Source organism: Solanum verrucosum, unplaced genomic scaffold (assembly GCF_900185275.1).
Source record: "Solanum verrucosum unplaced genomic scaffold, falcon-dt-bn FXZP01000284.1, whole genome shotgun sequence".
Lineage (NCBI taxonomy): Eukaryota > Viridiplantae > Streptophyta > Magnoliopsida > Solanales > Solanaceae > Solanum > Solanum verrucosum.
In genome coordinates this window covers 1999449-2015259 of record NW_026019936.1, presented here as the reverse complement: position 1 = coordinate 2015259, position 15811 = coordinate 1999449, and the positions used below count along the sequence as shown (strand labels likewise).

The window sequence follows — 15811 nt, the reverse complement described above, 5'->3', positions numbered from 1 at the left end:
ATTTATCCTTATCCTACGTGTAATGAGAATTTAGTGATCCAGACTGTCCTTTATTTTATTAGTGTGATAAAATTTTATATTATTAGGTCATGTATTATATAGTGTATGTATTTGTTATAGCACGTAACTGATTTTATCTTCATGTTATATATAGCTTTTATTAAAAAAAAAGAAAAAAGGAGTACAATATATATATGGGAAATTTGAGTAAATTCGATGTTTAATTTTTTTTCCTACATCAAAAAATAAAAGAAGGTGATTTTCTTTATCCTACGTGTAATGGGAGTTTAGTACACTAGGCTGTTTCTTTATTTTTGTTCGTGTGATAAAATTTTATATCCTTAGGTCATATACTCTATAATGTAACTTATTTATCTTTCAAATAACTAAAACTTTTTTTTTAAAAAAATAAAATAAAATTGGACTACGATATATATGAGAAAATCAAATAATTTGATATTTATTTATTTATTCCTAGGTCACAAAAACAAAAGAAGTTGATTGTAATTTTATTTTTTTTTAAAAAGAACTCTTTATGTTAAACTAATTAGAGAAAAAAAATGAACATTAGCTCACACATAACTTAGACAAAAAAAAAAGAATTATGCAAATTCAATCATGCCACATTTTTTTAAGTTCAAAACACACATAACTTGGACAAAAAAAAAGCAATTTCAATCTATGCCGATAATAAACTATGAAATATTGAAGAGTGTCTTTTGGATAGTAAACGATAGCATTGTTGAACATCAACAAGAGATCTCTGAAGAAGCTGATAAATTTCATGTTTGAATAAACACCTTGTTCTAGCTTGTTTTGAATAATTTGTAAATTCATATGCTGCTTAATTTGTTTGATATAACCAAAATCTGAATCACTTCCCTGAAAAAAAGACAATAAATAATTAGCACTAATATTATGACGCATTTAAGATTATAAGTTCCTCAATTCTTTCCTTCACATCAAGTCAAATTAATTAATATGTGGCTATAATTAAACATGTCCTTAGGGGTAAAAAGATGTGGAGTTCAAAATTCAATCATTTCTAACTTTTTTTTTTTAAAAAAAAGTAGCTTTTTTCAATATAAATTAAAGAGGAAAGAACGTTACATAAAATAGAAGAAGAAAAAGAAGATTCACTTTCATAAAAGAAATATATATGTATCCATCTTTTGTAAATCAAACACTATAAAAGAAATAGAGACGATATAACTTTAGTCGTTGAACATTAAGAATTTATCACAAAACAATTCTACTAGATATATAAAATTTAATGATAGAGTAGCAATTAATATACCTGACTGGAAAGTCGAAATTCAAAAAGACAACAATATTTGTGAGATCTTAGTATATCAAGAACTCCTATAAAATCTTGTTCGATATTATCCATTTTGTCATTAGATGTATCATCTCCTTCTTCCTTATCAGCAATTGTCTCTTCTGCTTCTAATTTGTAAAACATTTGAAGTTTTTTTCTATATAAACATAAAATAAATAAGATATATCTCAGTCATCAAATCGTCTTCTTCTTGTTAAACTTATAAAAGAATGATTATATATAATTAATTTCACCCTCTTAGGCTTATAATTGAAAATTAGAAATACTTGTTATAAATCATCGAAGAGAATAATATATGTATTTGAAGAGAGACAACAAATAATTGTACAGACTGTTTGAGAAATAAAGATCATAAACACAACAAAGAGTATAGTTTGAAAATATGCAATCAAAGATATGAAGTCTTATTCTTAAAGATTTATTTAAACAATTTAACTTATCAAAATTTTGATTTTTCCTTTTTAGTTTTTCTTAGTGTACCTAAAAAATAGATCTACAAACATAAATTTGAACAATTAAAGAAGTCAAAAATAATGCTTAATTATATTATATGGGACCAATTTTTTAAGCTAACAATTATTTAGTTTTTTTTTATAAGAAAAAAATTATGAATTAACAATGAAATTTGTCTTTAAAAAGTCCATAATTAATTCTACACTCAACAAAAAAGAAAAAAAAATTAGTGGTAGATTGTACCATATTTTATTTGTGCCCTATAACTCCTAAGATCTAGAGAAGATATATACCTTATATTTTTGTGTCCCTTATTAATCAATTTATTTATTTTTTAAAATCCATCATACAAAAAATTAATCATGAAAAGCCACAATTCTCCAAGCATCATAAACAACAATAAAATCAAAAAAGGAAAAAAGAGGGTTTTTTTTTCTTCTTTTTGCTATTTTTAAAAATAAAAAGATAATCTTACTCAATCGAAGCATCAAAGAGTTTGAATTCCTCTCTCAAAGCATTTATATAAGTCTCTGTAAGTATATCTGCCATCAACTTTACGAGTGCACTTTCATCGTCATCTTCTTCATTAAAATTCATCTGGTAGAAATTCTTAAAACGTTTTTTTAGACTTTCGTACTTGATTTGGCATTCTACTGGCGATATGTTAAGAACACATCGACAAAAATGAAAAATGGCTTTGGAGAATTCAGCGGCCACCATTTCCCACTTGTCTAATCCATGCATTCTCACTGAACATGCAAGCAAAAGATCATCTTGGACTTGAAGTTTCTCCATTTTTTGAAGATTTTTTTTGAGTTTTTTTTAGAGAAATTAATCACTTGGTAAATAATAATTCAATTTTTTCTTCTCTTTAAAATGGTCAATTTTCTTTTAAGGAATAGTTATTAGATTTTGGGTGTGTTTGGTATGAAGGAAAATGTTTTCCATAGAAAATGTCTTTCTGGAAAACAAGTTGATTTTTGACTTATTTTCTCATGTTTGGTTGGTGAGTAGAAAATATTTTCCGGAAATGATTTTTAGTGTTTGATTTATGAATGGTTTTTTTTTTTGAGAAATATCTTTTATTTTTACTAGGGTAGAAAATAATTTTTAATATTTTTTTGGGAGGGGGTGGGGGTAGGGGTAGGGGTAGGGGTGAGGGTGGGTAAAAAAATTGAATTTAAAAACAAGCTTTAAATTATTTTATTTTTTTTTGGGGGGGGGGGGGGGGTGGTTTGAGGATAGGGACAAAATAAATTGATTTTTTCAACAAAAAAGTAATTGTAGTTTGAAGTTGGAAGAGAGTTTTGGAAAATGTTTTCCTTAAGTTTTGAAGGGAAGTCATTTTCCTTAAATTTGAGGAAAATAAGTTGATTTGGAAAGCATTTTCCAAAACATTTAACCTAACCAAACATGAGAAAATTGGAAAACATTTTCCGGAAAATGTTTTCCTTCATACCAAACACACCCTTTGTGAATATAATTTTGATCATTTATGGCTTAGAATGAAATAAAGCCAGCTAATGTAAATGTGGCAAAAAGAAATAATTTTTTTTTGCCATCTATTCATTATATATGAAATTACTTTTTTGGATCATATTTGATTATTTATTTTAGGTAAATTAATCAAGTTTGAAAGATTTGCTCATTTTAGAAAAATATTTAATATTTATGGTCAAACGCCTATTAAGTACTTTCAATTGAAGCATAAATACATAGATGAAAATTTATTAAATATTAATTAATACCAAGTTTGAATATATAATTTTGAAAGCATATGCAACAAGTACAATATTAAAAACCTTTTAAAAGTTAAATTCATCAAGTTTAAATTTTGAAAGTGAATTCAGATATAATATGGTGCACTTAATTTTCGCTAGGCGCGAAATCATAAAAACATTTGGACACAAGAATCTATATACACAATCTTATCATGTAACTTTTTCAAGAAATTATTTTTCTGAATCCACGATCTCATGATCACGACTATAATTTTACTAGTTATGCAAAGACTTCCCATATTACAAGACAACCAATTAATTAATTAGTGGTATAAGACAACTATATGTGAATGAACCTTCTTTTAACTTTTATTTTTTCCATAATTATAGCCATTTTTTCTTTTATAGGATATCTCACTAAATATTTTCATAAAAACAAAAAGAACATGGGAAAAACACATGGTTTTTTGGGGGAATTCATTTATGATTCTAATTTTCTTTTTTGTTAATAGTCAATTTTAATGATTTTCAGTTACTTGATTTAATCAATTTTTTTAAAAAAATTAGAAAGTAGTTTATTCTTAACTTAGAGTTTGAACTAAAACTGTTGTATACAGAAATTTGACAGAAACCATAGGTGACTTCTAGTTGAGGCAACCAAGTAACTTATTAGTTTAAATCATTTGTACATTAAACTCACTTAATTATATAATAACCATAATTTTTCTAATTTAAACCTTATATTCCTAAAATTCTTTAACATCTTTGCTTCATTTTTAGGATAAGTTATTAGGACATGTATTCTATAGTTTGTGTTATAGTACGTAACTAATTTATCCTTATGCTACGTGTAATGAGAATTTAGTGCACCAGACTATTATTTATTTTTATTAGTGTGATAAAATTTAATATTATTATGTGTTATAGTACGTAACTTATTTATCGTCAAGTATATATTTTTATTTTCTATCAACGATTTAAGAAAGTAGAATTTGATTTATTTAGACGTTAGGAAGACAAGAATCAGTCAAAAATTTTGCATGTACTTGATTGCATAGACAAAACAAATGGAAAATAAAGATACCATATATATTAGCTTACGAGAAAAATTGAGAGTATACTAATTGATAAATTCTACAACAAAGTTTATGTTTTCAAGATTAATATCAGCTTATGGATGTCCCTCTAAGCATTCTACATTAGGATCATCATCGTCTTCCTTGTCCATAAGAGCAAGTACTTCATCTCCAACATCGTCTTCCTCTACAATAATGTCGTCTTCTAATTGCAAAGATGAATCAATAAGTTCTTCAACGTTATTCATATTCTCATCGCTAGTGTATTTTCCGTTCTTCTTTATCTTACATATTACATGACCCTTGTTTTTAATTTCTTTTGCACCCAAATAACCATCATACAAAGAGTATTCAGTTATTAGCTACTCGTCATTAGCATTTTTGTTATCACTTTCACCGTAGGTGTACTTCAAACTTTTCACGTACCCCATAAGTCTACCTTTGTTGTCAACAGTGGCGGACCTATGTTGTGACTTATGGGTGCTTAAGCACCCACTGCCTTTTGTGACAACATTATTATTTATGTATAGAATTTAGTAATTCATTGAAATATATTAACTGAGCACCCATTATATGTAGCAATTTTCGAGCTAAAAATAGTTGAGTACCCATGATACAAAAATTTTGAATCCGCCACTGGTTGTCAAACACCTCTTTTCCCTTTCCTTGTGGCTTCCACGTACCATTCCCCACAGTTCGCGCAACTCTTTTTCATTTCAGATTCTTTTTCTTTTGGGGCGTTATGAAGTAACGTGTACGTGTAGCTGTTAGCGGCTTCAAAAATCTGTCATGGTTCATTCTCTGCATAAAGATTAACCACCCGCATAAATTGATTCTGGTCTGAAAATGGTTCATCTCTCGTAAACCCTACTAAATATTTCATGAGTTCTAAAGAATAAAATATATGGCCCAACGGTCTTCCCTTAGCTTGAGCCATTATTTTAGTGATTGATAAATTGAAGAAAAAATAATATGAATATAGAGTATAGATCTAAAAGAAAAACTTACCCTAATGATTAAGAAGATGAACAAGTTGATTACTGGAGTATAATGATTTTATAGATTAATCAGTCCAAATTATATAGTTAATGGAAATGACGTTTTTGGTAACTTTTTATTTTATCTTTCCTTTTGAATTACTAATTACTCCTAATCACTAGTTAATCACTAATAGAAGCTTTGGAAGCTTCTTTTTTGAATTACTTATTTAAGCTTTGGAAACTTTTTTTTTTGAATTAATTGTTTAAGCTCCATCGGAGAGAATAAAGGGAATATGATGCTAAAAAGGAAAAATAATAAAAATAAAATTATCAGTTCTAAACTTTTTTTTCCTTTAGTAGGTTGGAAAGTTTTGAAAGCTTCTTCTTTTTTTATCCCTTAATTGAAGTTATTTTTTTATGTTAATTATTCAACAAAATATGTTGTATTTTAATAATAAAAAGCATATACATCAGCACAAAATAATTACTATATTCTCAATCCTAATAATTTTTATCTAGCTTGGGATGGGAGGTCTTGCTTCATATTTGTTAATTCATTTTTGGTTGACACGACTTCAGGCAGATAAAGCAACTATAAAAGCTATGCTTGTCAATCGAGTAGGTGATTTTGGATTATTTTACTCTATTTCAAACCGTAGATGTAACTTTTGTTATTTCATTACTTTTAATCACTATTAAAAATATAAGTTTTTACCCATTTTTCATTAAATCAGCTCATCACTAAAAAGAAATTGACTGAAATATTAAAAAATTCCCTAATATTTTTGTATAAAAATACTACTATTTTTTTCCCACTAATTTAATTATATAATATTAACTAAAAGTTGACTAATTAGAAAGAGGCGTAGTCAAGCTTAATTCTGCCTAATTACTAAAGATTTGAGCTACATGTAATCGTAAAAAAGTATGGTATTTTTTATTTCATTTTTTGTTATTTCATGACTATATTATTTTTATTTTTTTCGAAAAACAAAAGAAGTTGATAATTTTTTTTTTCGAAAAAAAAAAAACGCTTTATGTTGAACTAATTAAAGAAAGAAAAAAGAATATTAGCTCATGAGCTCACACACCAAACAATTTTTCATAGATCATCAACTGAATTATGCAAATTCAATCATGCAACAATATTTTTTTTTGTTCAAAACACACATAATTTAAAATAAAAAAAGAAAAAATACTGGCACTCCTCTTGACATATTTCTTACCAATTTTTAACGCACCGCAGGTAATGCTATCACAATTTTACGATGAAATAAGATTTTTTTACCCATCTCTCTCACAATGGCTCTGAGCTCAAACGCGGTAGAATATTGAAGAGTGTCTTTTGGATAATAAACGATAGCATTGTTGAACATCAACAAGAGATCTCTGAAGAAGCTGGCAAATTTCATGTTTGAATAAACACCTTGTTCTAGCTTGTTTTGAATAATTTGTAAATCCATATGCTGCTTAATTTGTTTGATATAACGAAAATCTGGATCACTTTCCTGGAAAAAATAAAAATAAATAATTAGCACTAATAATGAACTAATAACCTAAGTTTTATGATCTTAATATTGTACATTTGATAATTTCACATTTTACAATGAATTTAAGAAAGAATAAAAAAGACTTTTGGTCTTAAATATGTTAGATATTCCTTTCATTCAGTTTATGTAACATATTTTACTGTCAGTTTGTTTTAAAAATGACATAGGTCTATAATAATCAAGCTTTAAACTTTTCATTTTATAATTAGTGAAAAGTTTTATAGTCACACAAATATTGTGATGCATTTAAGATTATAAGTTTCAGAATTCTTTTCTTCACGTCAAGTCAAATTAATTAATACATGCATGTCCTTGGGGGTAAAAAGATGCGGAGATCATTTCTAAGTTTAAAAAAAAATTAAAGCAGAAAGAATGTCACATAAAATAGAAGAAAAAAACATTCCTTTTTAAAAGAAGATTCACTTTTGTGAAAGAAATATATATGTATCCATTTTTTATAAATCAAACACTAAAAAAAATAGAGACGATATAACTTTTGTTGTTATAACACTAAGAATTTATTGCTCTACTAGAAACATATAAAATTTAATGATATATAGGTTAACAATGAATTTACCTGACAGGAAAGTCGAGATTCAAAAAGACAGCAATATTTGTGAGATCTGAGCACATCAAGAACACCTATAAAATCTTGATCGATATTATGCATTTTGTCATTAGACGTATCATTGCCTTTTTCCTCATCAGCAATTCTTTTTTCTGCTTCTAATCTGTAGAGATTGTGAAGTATTTTCCTATATAAACATAGAATAAATAAAGATATATATATCAATATCAAATTGTCTTCTTGTTGTTAAACTTGTAAAAAAAAAGAGGAGAATATATAAACTTGGACAATAAAAGAAGCCAAAACTAATGCATAATTATATTATTTGGGGCCAATTTTTTAAGCTAACAATTATTTAGTTTTTTTATAAGAAAAAAAATTATGAATTAACAATGAAATTTGTCTTCAAAAAATCCATAATTAATTCTACACTCTAACAAGAAAGAAAAAATAATTTTTTAGTGGTAGATTGTACCAATTAATGATATTTTATTTGTGCTCTATAACTCCTAAGATCTAGAGAAGATATATACCTTATATTTATGTCCCCTATTAATCAATTTATTTTTTAAAAAATCCATCTTACAATTGAGGATCACACAAAAATTTATCATGAAAAGCCACAATTCTCCAAACATCATAAACAAAAACTAAATCAAAAAGGAAAAAAAGAGGGGTTTTTTTGGTTGTTGCTATTTTTAAAAATAAAAAGATAGATCTTACTCAATCGAAGGATCAAATAGTTTCAATTCCTTTCTCAAAATATTTTTTTAAGTCTCTCTAAGTGCATCTGCCATCAACTTTACGAGTGCACTTTCATCATCATCTTCTTCATTAAAATTCATCTGGTACAAATTCTTAAAACGCTTTTTGAGACTTTCGTACTTGATCTGACATTCTACGGACGATATATTAAGAACACATCGACGAAAATGAAAAATGGCTTTGGAGAATTCAGCAGCCACCATTTCCCACTTGTCTAATCCATGCCTTCTCACTGAACATGCAAGCAAAAGATCATCTTGGACTTGAAGTTTCTCCATTTTCTAAAGATTTTTTTGAGTTTTTTTTAGAGAAATTAAATCACCTGGTAAATAATGATTCAATTTTTTCTTCTTTTTTAAATGGTCATACTTAGCTTTTAAGGAATAGTTATTAGATTTTGTGAATAAAATGTTGTTCATTTATGGATTAGAATGAAATAAAGTCAGCTAATGTAAATGTGGCAAAAAGAAATAAATATATTTTTTGTTTTTTTGCCATCTATTCATTATATGAAATTATATTTTTGGATCAAATTTGATTGTTTATTTTATGTAAATTAATCAAGTTTGAAAGATTTGCTCATTTTTTTAAAAATATTTAATATTTATGGTCAAATGCCTTTTTAAGTATTTTAATTTAAAGCATAAATACATATGTGAAAATATATTAAATATTAATTAATATCAAGTTTGAATTTATGATTTTAAAAGCATATGCAACAAGTATAATATCAAAAACTTTAAAAGTTAAATTCATCAAGTTTAAATTTTGAAAGTGCATTCACATATAATTTGGTGTACTTAATTTTCGCTAGGCGCGAAAATTATAGAAGAATTTAGCCACAGGAATCTATTACATGCAGTCTTATCATGTACATTTTTTCAAGAAATTATTCTACAATCTGAATCTATGACCTCATGATCACGACTATAATTTTACTAGTTACGCCAAAGACTTTCATATTATATATAAGACAACCAATTAATTAATTAGTGGTATAAGACAACTATATGTGAATGAACCTTCTTTTAACTTCTTACTTTTTTCCATATTTATAGCCATTTTTTCTTTTACAGATTTTCATAAAAACAAAAAAAAAACATGGGAAGAAAACATGGTTTTGTTGGGGGAATTCATTTATGATTCTCATTTTCTTTTTGTTAATAATCAGTTTTAATGATTTTCAGTTACTTGATTAAATTATTTTTTTTAAAAATAAATTAGAGAGTAGTTTATTCTTAGCTTAGAATTTGAACTAAAACTATTGTATACAGAAATTTGATTGATTTCGTAGTTGTCTTCTAATTCAAGTACCTGAGTAACTTTTAGTTTAAATCATTTGTACATTGAACTCACTTAATTATATAATAACCATAATTTTTCTAATTTAAACCTAATATTCTTAAAATTCTTTGCCACCTTTACTTCATTTTTAGTATGAGTGTTACACAATTATCATGTAAGACGTCACGTAGGACAAATGTGTCTATTTTACGTGGCATATTATGGTCCTATATGACATACTACATATATTATGCCACGTAAGACATATGTGTCTAATTGTTTAACTTTGTGTAAATCTAAGTGTCCACTTGTGTATATATAAAATTAAGGGAAAATTATGCAGAACAACAAACATTTAGCCTATATTAGGTACTATAAATATAGTTTAAGAAAATTGTAATTCGCGGCTATAGTTTTCCCAATTTTTGCTATTCTTCTGATTTGTATTATTGTATAATTTGTCTGCTTTATATAAATCCAGAATTTCGTATATGCTTACTCTAGCTATTTGTATACGATTTATAAAAAAAATCATATTAAATTACCATGTTTGTATATTGGCAAGTAAAATATACAAACGGAGTTCTGAAAAATTTCTGAATGTATAAATACAAAATTTATACTCTCTCCGTCCCATTTTATATGAGGTACTTTGACTCGGCACGAAGTTTAAGAAAGGAAAGAAGACTTTTAAAATTTGTGGTCTAAAATGAATGATAGAAATTTCTGTGGCTGTAAATCATTTCATTAAGGGTAAAATGAACATTTTATAGTTAAATTGTTACTTAATATAAAAATGTGTCATTCTTTTTGGGACTGACTAAAAAGGAAAGTAAGTCATATAAATTGGGACAGAGGGAGTATATATTTACCCTATTTGTATATTCGCAAACGAAATATACAAACAGTCAGAAATATACAAACCGCAGCTTCCATAGCAAACAAAACTATAACTACAAAGCACAATTATCGAAACTATAGCTATAGAACGTTATTATGACTATTATGTTTGCTATTTCTAAAATTTTCTCTACGAAAGGGCATATATATCAGATAAAACCAAGTTAAAAAGTAACTTATAAAAGTAGCATAGATTGATCCTTTAACTTTTCCAATTTGTCATTTTGACCCCCAAAAAACCTAACAGGCAATTGACCTGTCCCATTCTTCCCCAAATCATCAAAAATGTCAAGAACTCCTACTATAGATTCTTGTACAGTGGAAACCAGTGATGGGGTTAAGCTCCATACCACAATTTTCAAACCAAACGCATATGAAGATGAGGAAGAAGAAGCATTAGGTGAAGAAATAAGCAAAAATAGCTCATGGGTTGTGGTTTTAGTTCATCCATATTCAATATTAGGTGGTTGTCAGAGTCTATTGAGAGGAATAGCAAGTGGGTTATCAAGAAAAGGGTATAAAGTTTTGACCTTTGATATGAGAGGTGTTGGAAGATCAACTGGGAAGCCTTCTATTACTGGGTTTAAGGAAATTAAGGATGTGGTGGCTGTTTGTAAATGGGGTTGTGAAAATCTATCTGTCAACAAGATTTTGTTGGTGGGTTCTTCTGCAGGTATATAGAATTTTAAATTTGTTTCCTTTTTAGTGTATGGATGTATTTTATTTTGGGGTTTTAAGTTTATGGGGTTGTCTCTAAATTAAGACTGTTTTGATGTTTGATTCAATGGAGCTTGTATAGTATTCCACTATTTAGAAGTTAGGGTAGTAGGTTAGGAGGTAGTAGAGCGTGGTCTTGCTTATACTTCCATGCTAGTAGTCGTAGTATTACTCGTGTAGCTTCTTGTTTGCTGTTTCTTATACTTTGATTATCATATTTTTTGTTTTGTTTTATTGTAGTTATGGTTTCTATAATGTTGTGCCATGACTTCTTCATTTATGTTATTTCCTTTTCCAAACTGCTTTGATTTGTTTTTCATCTAGCTGAGGGTCTTTTGGAAATAGCTTTTTCTTCCTCCAGGGTTGGGGTAAGGTTTCACTTAGTACTTTGTGGGATTACATTGAGTATGTTGTTGTTGTTGTTGTATCGTTGAGTTATTCCAAACAAGGACTGCATTGTGTCATTTCATTTAACGGTTAAATTACACTGATAGTGTAGATATTTTTGTATTTTTAGCTGAGTTGGACTCTTCACTTTCGATGCCTCACTCGTGTTGGATTCTCCAAAAATACACTACTTTTGGAGAATCTGACATGCACCCGTTGACATTTTTGAAGAGTTCGAGCAACATAGATTTTTAGTGTCTATAAGATGGTTTTTGGTTCTTTGGAATGATGGGTTTGTCTCTATATTAGGCCTGTCTGATGAACATGTTTGATGTTTGATTCAATGACCCTGACATAGTATTGCCACAATTTAGAAGGAATTTCCAATTTTTTGTGTATCATTCTTGTGTTTTCCAAATAAAGAGTGATTTGTGTCATCAGTTCAGTTAATATTAAGAGAATGACTCAATGTTTTCTGTTAGCTTTAATTGTTAGCTAAATGCTCTAGTTTAGTGTAGTAGACAGCTAGATGCGTTGAGTTTGTTGGATTACAAGGATATATAAGTCGATTCCTATGCTAGTTCTTGAGTCGCATTTGTTAGGAAACTGCTGCATGGTTTCAGTAGGAGAATAAGGAAGCAAGGAGAACTCGTGGTTTGTGGTTTTGGTTCATCCATATTCAATATTAGGTGGTTGTCGAGGCCTTTTTTTAAAGCTGGTAACTTGTGGTTGTCGAGGTCTATTGAGAGGAATATCTTTCAGAAGTTTCTTGCACTTCTAAAGTTTTGATTTTTCTTAAGGACTTTATGTTTGTAATTCTTTTTTTTTAGAATGTTTTGTCATGCTTTCTATAGTATTTTTCCACGATTTCTTCATTCCCATTATTTCTTTTTTGATCTTCTTTGATATTCTCTTCCTTGAGCTGAGTGTCTATTGGAAACGGGCTCTCTATCTCCCAAGGTAGGGGTAAGGTCTGCGTACACTCTACCCTCTCCAAACCCTACTTGCAGGATTACACTAGGGATGTTGTTGTTTTTGTTATTGCAAGGGTGAGAGCTCTATTTTGCAAATATTTGGTGTCTTTAACATCCATCCTTTACGTAAACGTGATTTGTTTCTACTCAAGTTCCATATTTGTTATTTTCTTTTGCTGCTACGTTTAATGGCATAGGTGTTGAATGTTTCATTCTTTCTCTTTCTTGTCCATGAAAATCAAGGAGGTGCTAAAGTAGTACACATTTAATCATGTTGTATTAAAAAAGGGAAATGCTACCATAAAACAATCAGATTGATGAATTATGAATAGTGAGCTTCAAACTAGTTTGCCTTTTAATATTTCTGTGGTATCCGTATGCAGCAGCAAGCGATTCTCAAGAACGTTAGGAGTCTAAAATCACATCCCTGGCGGAATTGACTCATAACTTTCTTCTGTTGGCAATCATTAATGACCATGAATTATTTATAGAATAGAAAGCTTTGCCACAAAAAATGCACACAATGGCAATAATTAGATGAAACTGTTTTTTGCTATGTGATGATGCATGTCTTTTCATTTTCCTTTTGGAAGAAGGGAAGTTTCTGAAGATCACTGCTTTCCCATCCTGTCATATTTGCCTGTCTCGCTGATCTCCTTACTTTGAACTGTTTGCATTGCATTCTCTGAATAGTAAAATCAAGGTTGGTTGCCGCCTAAGTTTAAACATGTCTAGAACAAAAACTTTGGTCCTTTATGGTCTTTTCAAGCCTGTCGTGATGTATGACAACATAAGTATATATAGCATGAGATTGTAGTTGTCTTTTTAAGTAACGGAAGAGGGAAAGAAGAATGTAGGAGAAGTAAGACCATTTTTTCCGGTTAAACCTGATCAATTCTTTAGTTTAAGTGCTAGAAGTAGGTAGAGAACTTGAAGAGAGGGAGGAATAAATAGGTTAAAGTGTTAGAAGTTAGACGCTACCTATCATTTTCACTTCTTGAAAATCCAGTTGAGCATTTAAAATGATAATTCATTCAGCTCTATTTATAAATTCTCCGATATATATCCCCTTTGACGTTAGTTTATTCCCTCTTACACTTTCTCAATGAGTTGTGTGACTCATCTAAGTGCTCGTTGCATTGCTTTGGTAAGCAATAAAATCACGTCTCTCTATCATATTCTCCAATATTCCATGTCAAATGCTGTTTGAGCAGATTACTAGTACTTTTGCTTCTTCACAACACAAGCTACTTCTAAATCAATGAGAGAAGATGTTCCAAAGATTCTGTAGTAACATATGTAGTTGATTCTTTTCTGGAACTTGCCGTGTTGATAAATACAACTAACATGGACTGGTTAACAATTATCGTATTATTTGTTGTTGCTACTTGTTCCCTTCTTAAATTGTTTTCAACACGGCTTCTTGCTACTGTAGTTGCTTTTCATACTTAAGGTAGGGATAAGGTTTGCGTACACTCTACTGCCCCAGACCCCACGTTGTGGGACCATACTGGATATGTTGTTGTTGTTGTTGTTATCTCATTATCGATATACATTTATAACAGGTGCACCAATAGCAGGCTCTGCTGTAGATCAGGTTGAACAGATTGTGGGCTATGTAAGTATTGGTTACCCTTTTGGTTTATTAGCATCAGTCCTCTTTGGGCGACATCACAAAAACGTATTAAAATCGCCTAAACCAAAGCTCTTCATCATGGGGACACAAGACGGATTCACCACCGTTAAACAGCTGAACAATAAGCTTAAATCTGCAGCAGGACGTGTCGAGACTCATCTAATTGAAGGTATTGGCCACTTTGAGTTGGAAAGCCCTGCCTATGATTCCCAGATGGTAATTTTTATTGCAGAATTCATCAACTCTTTGTAGTCCACAAGATCTGGTGTTGCACGGGAAGAATTTACGACATAATGTGATTCCCTATGAACGACATCCAATCTTCTACACGCAGTGCAGTATCATAACCTGGTGCTTTCTAGCTGGTCTCCAAATGAAGAATGAGAAAGATGGAGTTGGGGTTGATTTTGTGTGTGTGTGTGGGGGGGGGGGGGGGGGGGGTATGAGTTCACGGTGGAGGGTGGCCAGGGGCGGATAGAGAACATATATGGTAGGGATACGATAGAACTCAATAGCTTTGTACCTAGTGACAAGCGAGGGATCGTTAGAACCTATAAATTTCAAATCTTGACAGTTCCCTCAGAGGGTGTTAGTGCTTTTATGATTCTAAATTTTATATTTTAACTGGATTGTCACTTGGCTGTTGTGTGTGAGCAATGATAGTGTATGTGCAACACCGTAGATACTTACTCGCATCGAGTGGTTATAGTTGACATGCACTTGGGTGCAGAATTTTACCGTCTCAATGAAAATCTTGGATCCGTCACCATTATTGACATACTAGCGTTCATACTTTTTGTTTGACATGTTAGGAAGTATGGCCTATGCTGTTTAGACTTTTTGGGTCATAAAACGTTCATAATAATAGACGTTCTTTTCGTGTGTATTAGTATATGTTGATTTTTTTTTTGGCGTTTCAAAGTCTTAAAACATGAATTTCATATTTATAGGTGTCTTTTTTGTGTGTTAATACATGCTGATTTTCATAAATGGGAGGTATTTGATATGAGTATAAATTTAAAAATTGGATTCTTTAGCACATAAATTTTAAAGTTTGGGGATATATATTGGTGTTGGGATACCACCAATAATTATATGCTTTAATTAATTAAAAGTTTTGAATTTAAACTAATAAATTATATAGTAATTCTTTATAAACACCTAATATTTTATTTTGATTCTAATAATAATTGAGACTTTGAAAGAGATAACATGTGCATTTCCAGTGCTATTTTTTTTTAATTTATGTCATGCTCATGTGCCTACTCCTTTTATTCCTTTCTTGATTTTTTCCCTCTTTTGGTGTCACGACACACTGTATTCAAAACCACGACTGACCTGAAGCTAACCCTCGACGTAATATAAATCAAAGCATATCATATGAAACTAATGCGAAACGGGAAACATATGCTTAATAAGTCTTAATATTGAGATGAATGACGCCGTTGTAAATAACCTTTG

General features: G+C 29.6%; 3 protein-coding genes across 3 annotated transcripts in view; 2 read left to right on the top strand and 1 right to left on the bottom strand.

Moving 5' to 3' along the window:
* Nucleotides 1-15811, top strand: part of LOC125837490 (linoleate 13S-lipoxygenase 2-1, chloroplastic-like) — a 116460-nt gene that overhangs the window by 48824 nt on the left and 51825 nt on the right. The window lies entirely within an intron of this gene.
* LOC125837436 (delta(12)-fatty-acid desaturase FAD2-like) overlaps nucleotides 1-15811 on the bottom strand; it is a 62495-nt gene that overhangs the window by 40996 nt on the left and 5688 nt on the right. The gene's annotated exons all lie outside the window — the stretch shown is intronic.
* LOC125837452 (uncharacterized) lies at nucleotides 10885-14751 on the top strand. Its single transcript, XM_049516566.1, has 2 exons — nucleotides 10885-11309; nucleotides 14280-14751. The coding sequence occupies exons 1-2, from the start codon at nucleotides 10922-10924 to the stop codon at nucleotides 14600-14602; spliced, it is 711 nt and encodes a 236-aa protein (XP_049372523.1). The 5' UTR covers nucleotides 10885-10921; the 3' UTR covers nucleotides 14603-14751.

Coding starts and splice junctions, on each gene's coding strand:
- LOC125837452 (XM_049516566.1), top strand. CDS start 10,922: ATGTCAAGAACTCCTACTATAGATTCTTGTACAGTGGAAACCAGTGAT. Junction 11,310..14,279: donor GTTGGTGGGTTCTTCTGCAG/GTATATAGAATT, acceptor CATTTATAACAG/GTGCACCAATAGCAGGCTCT.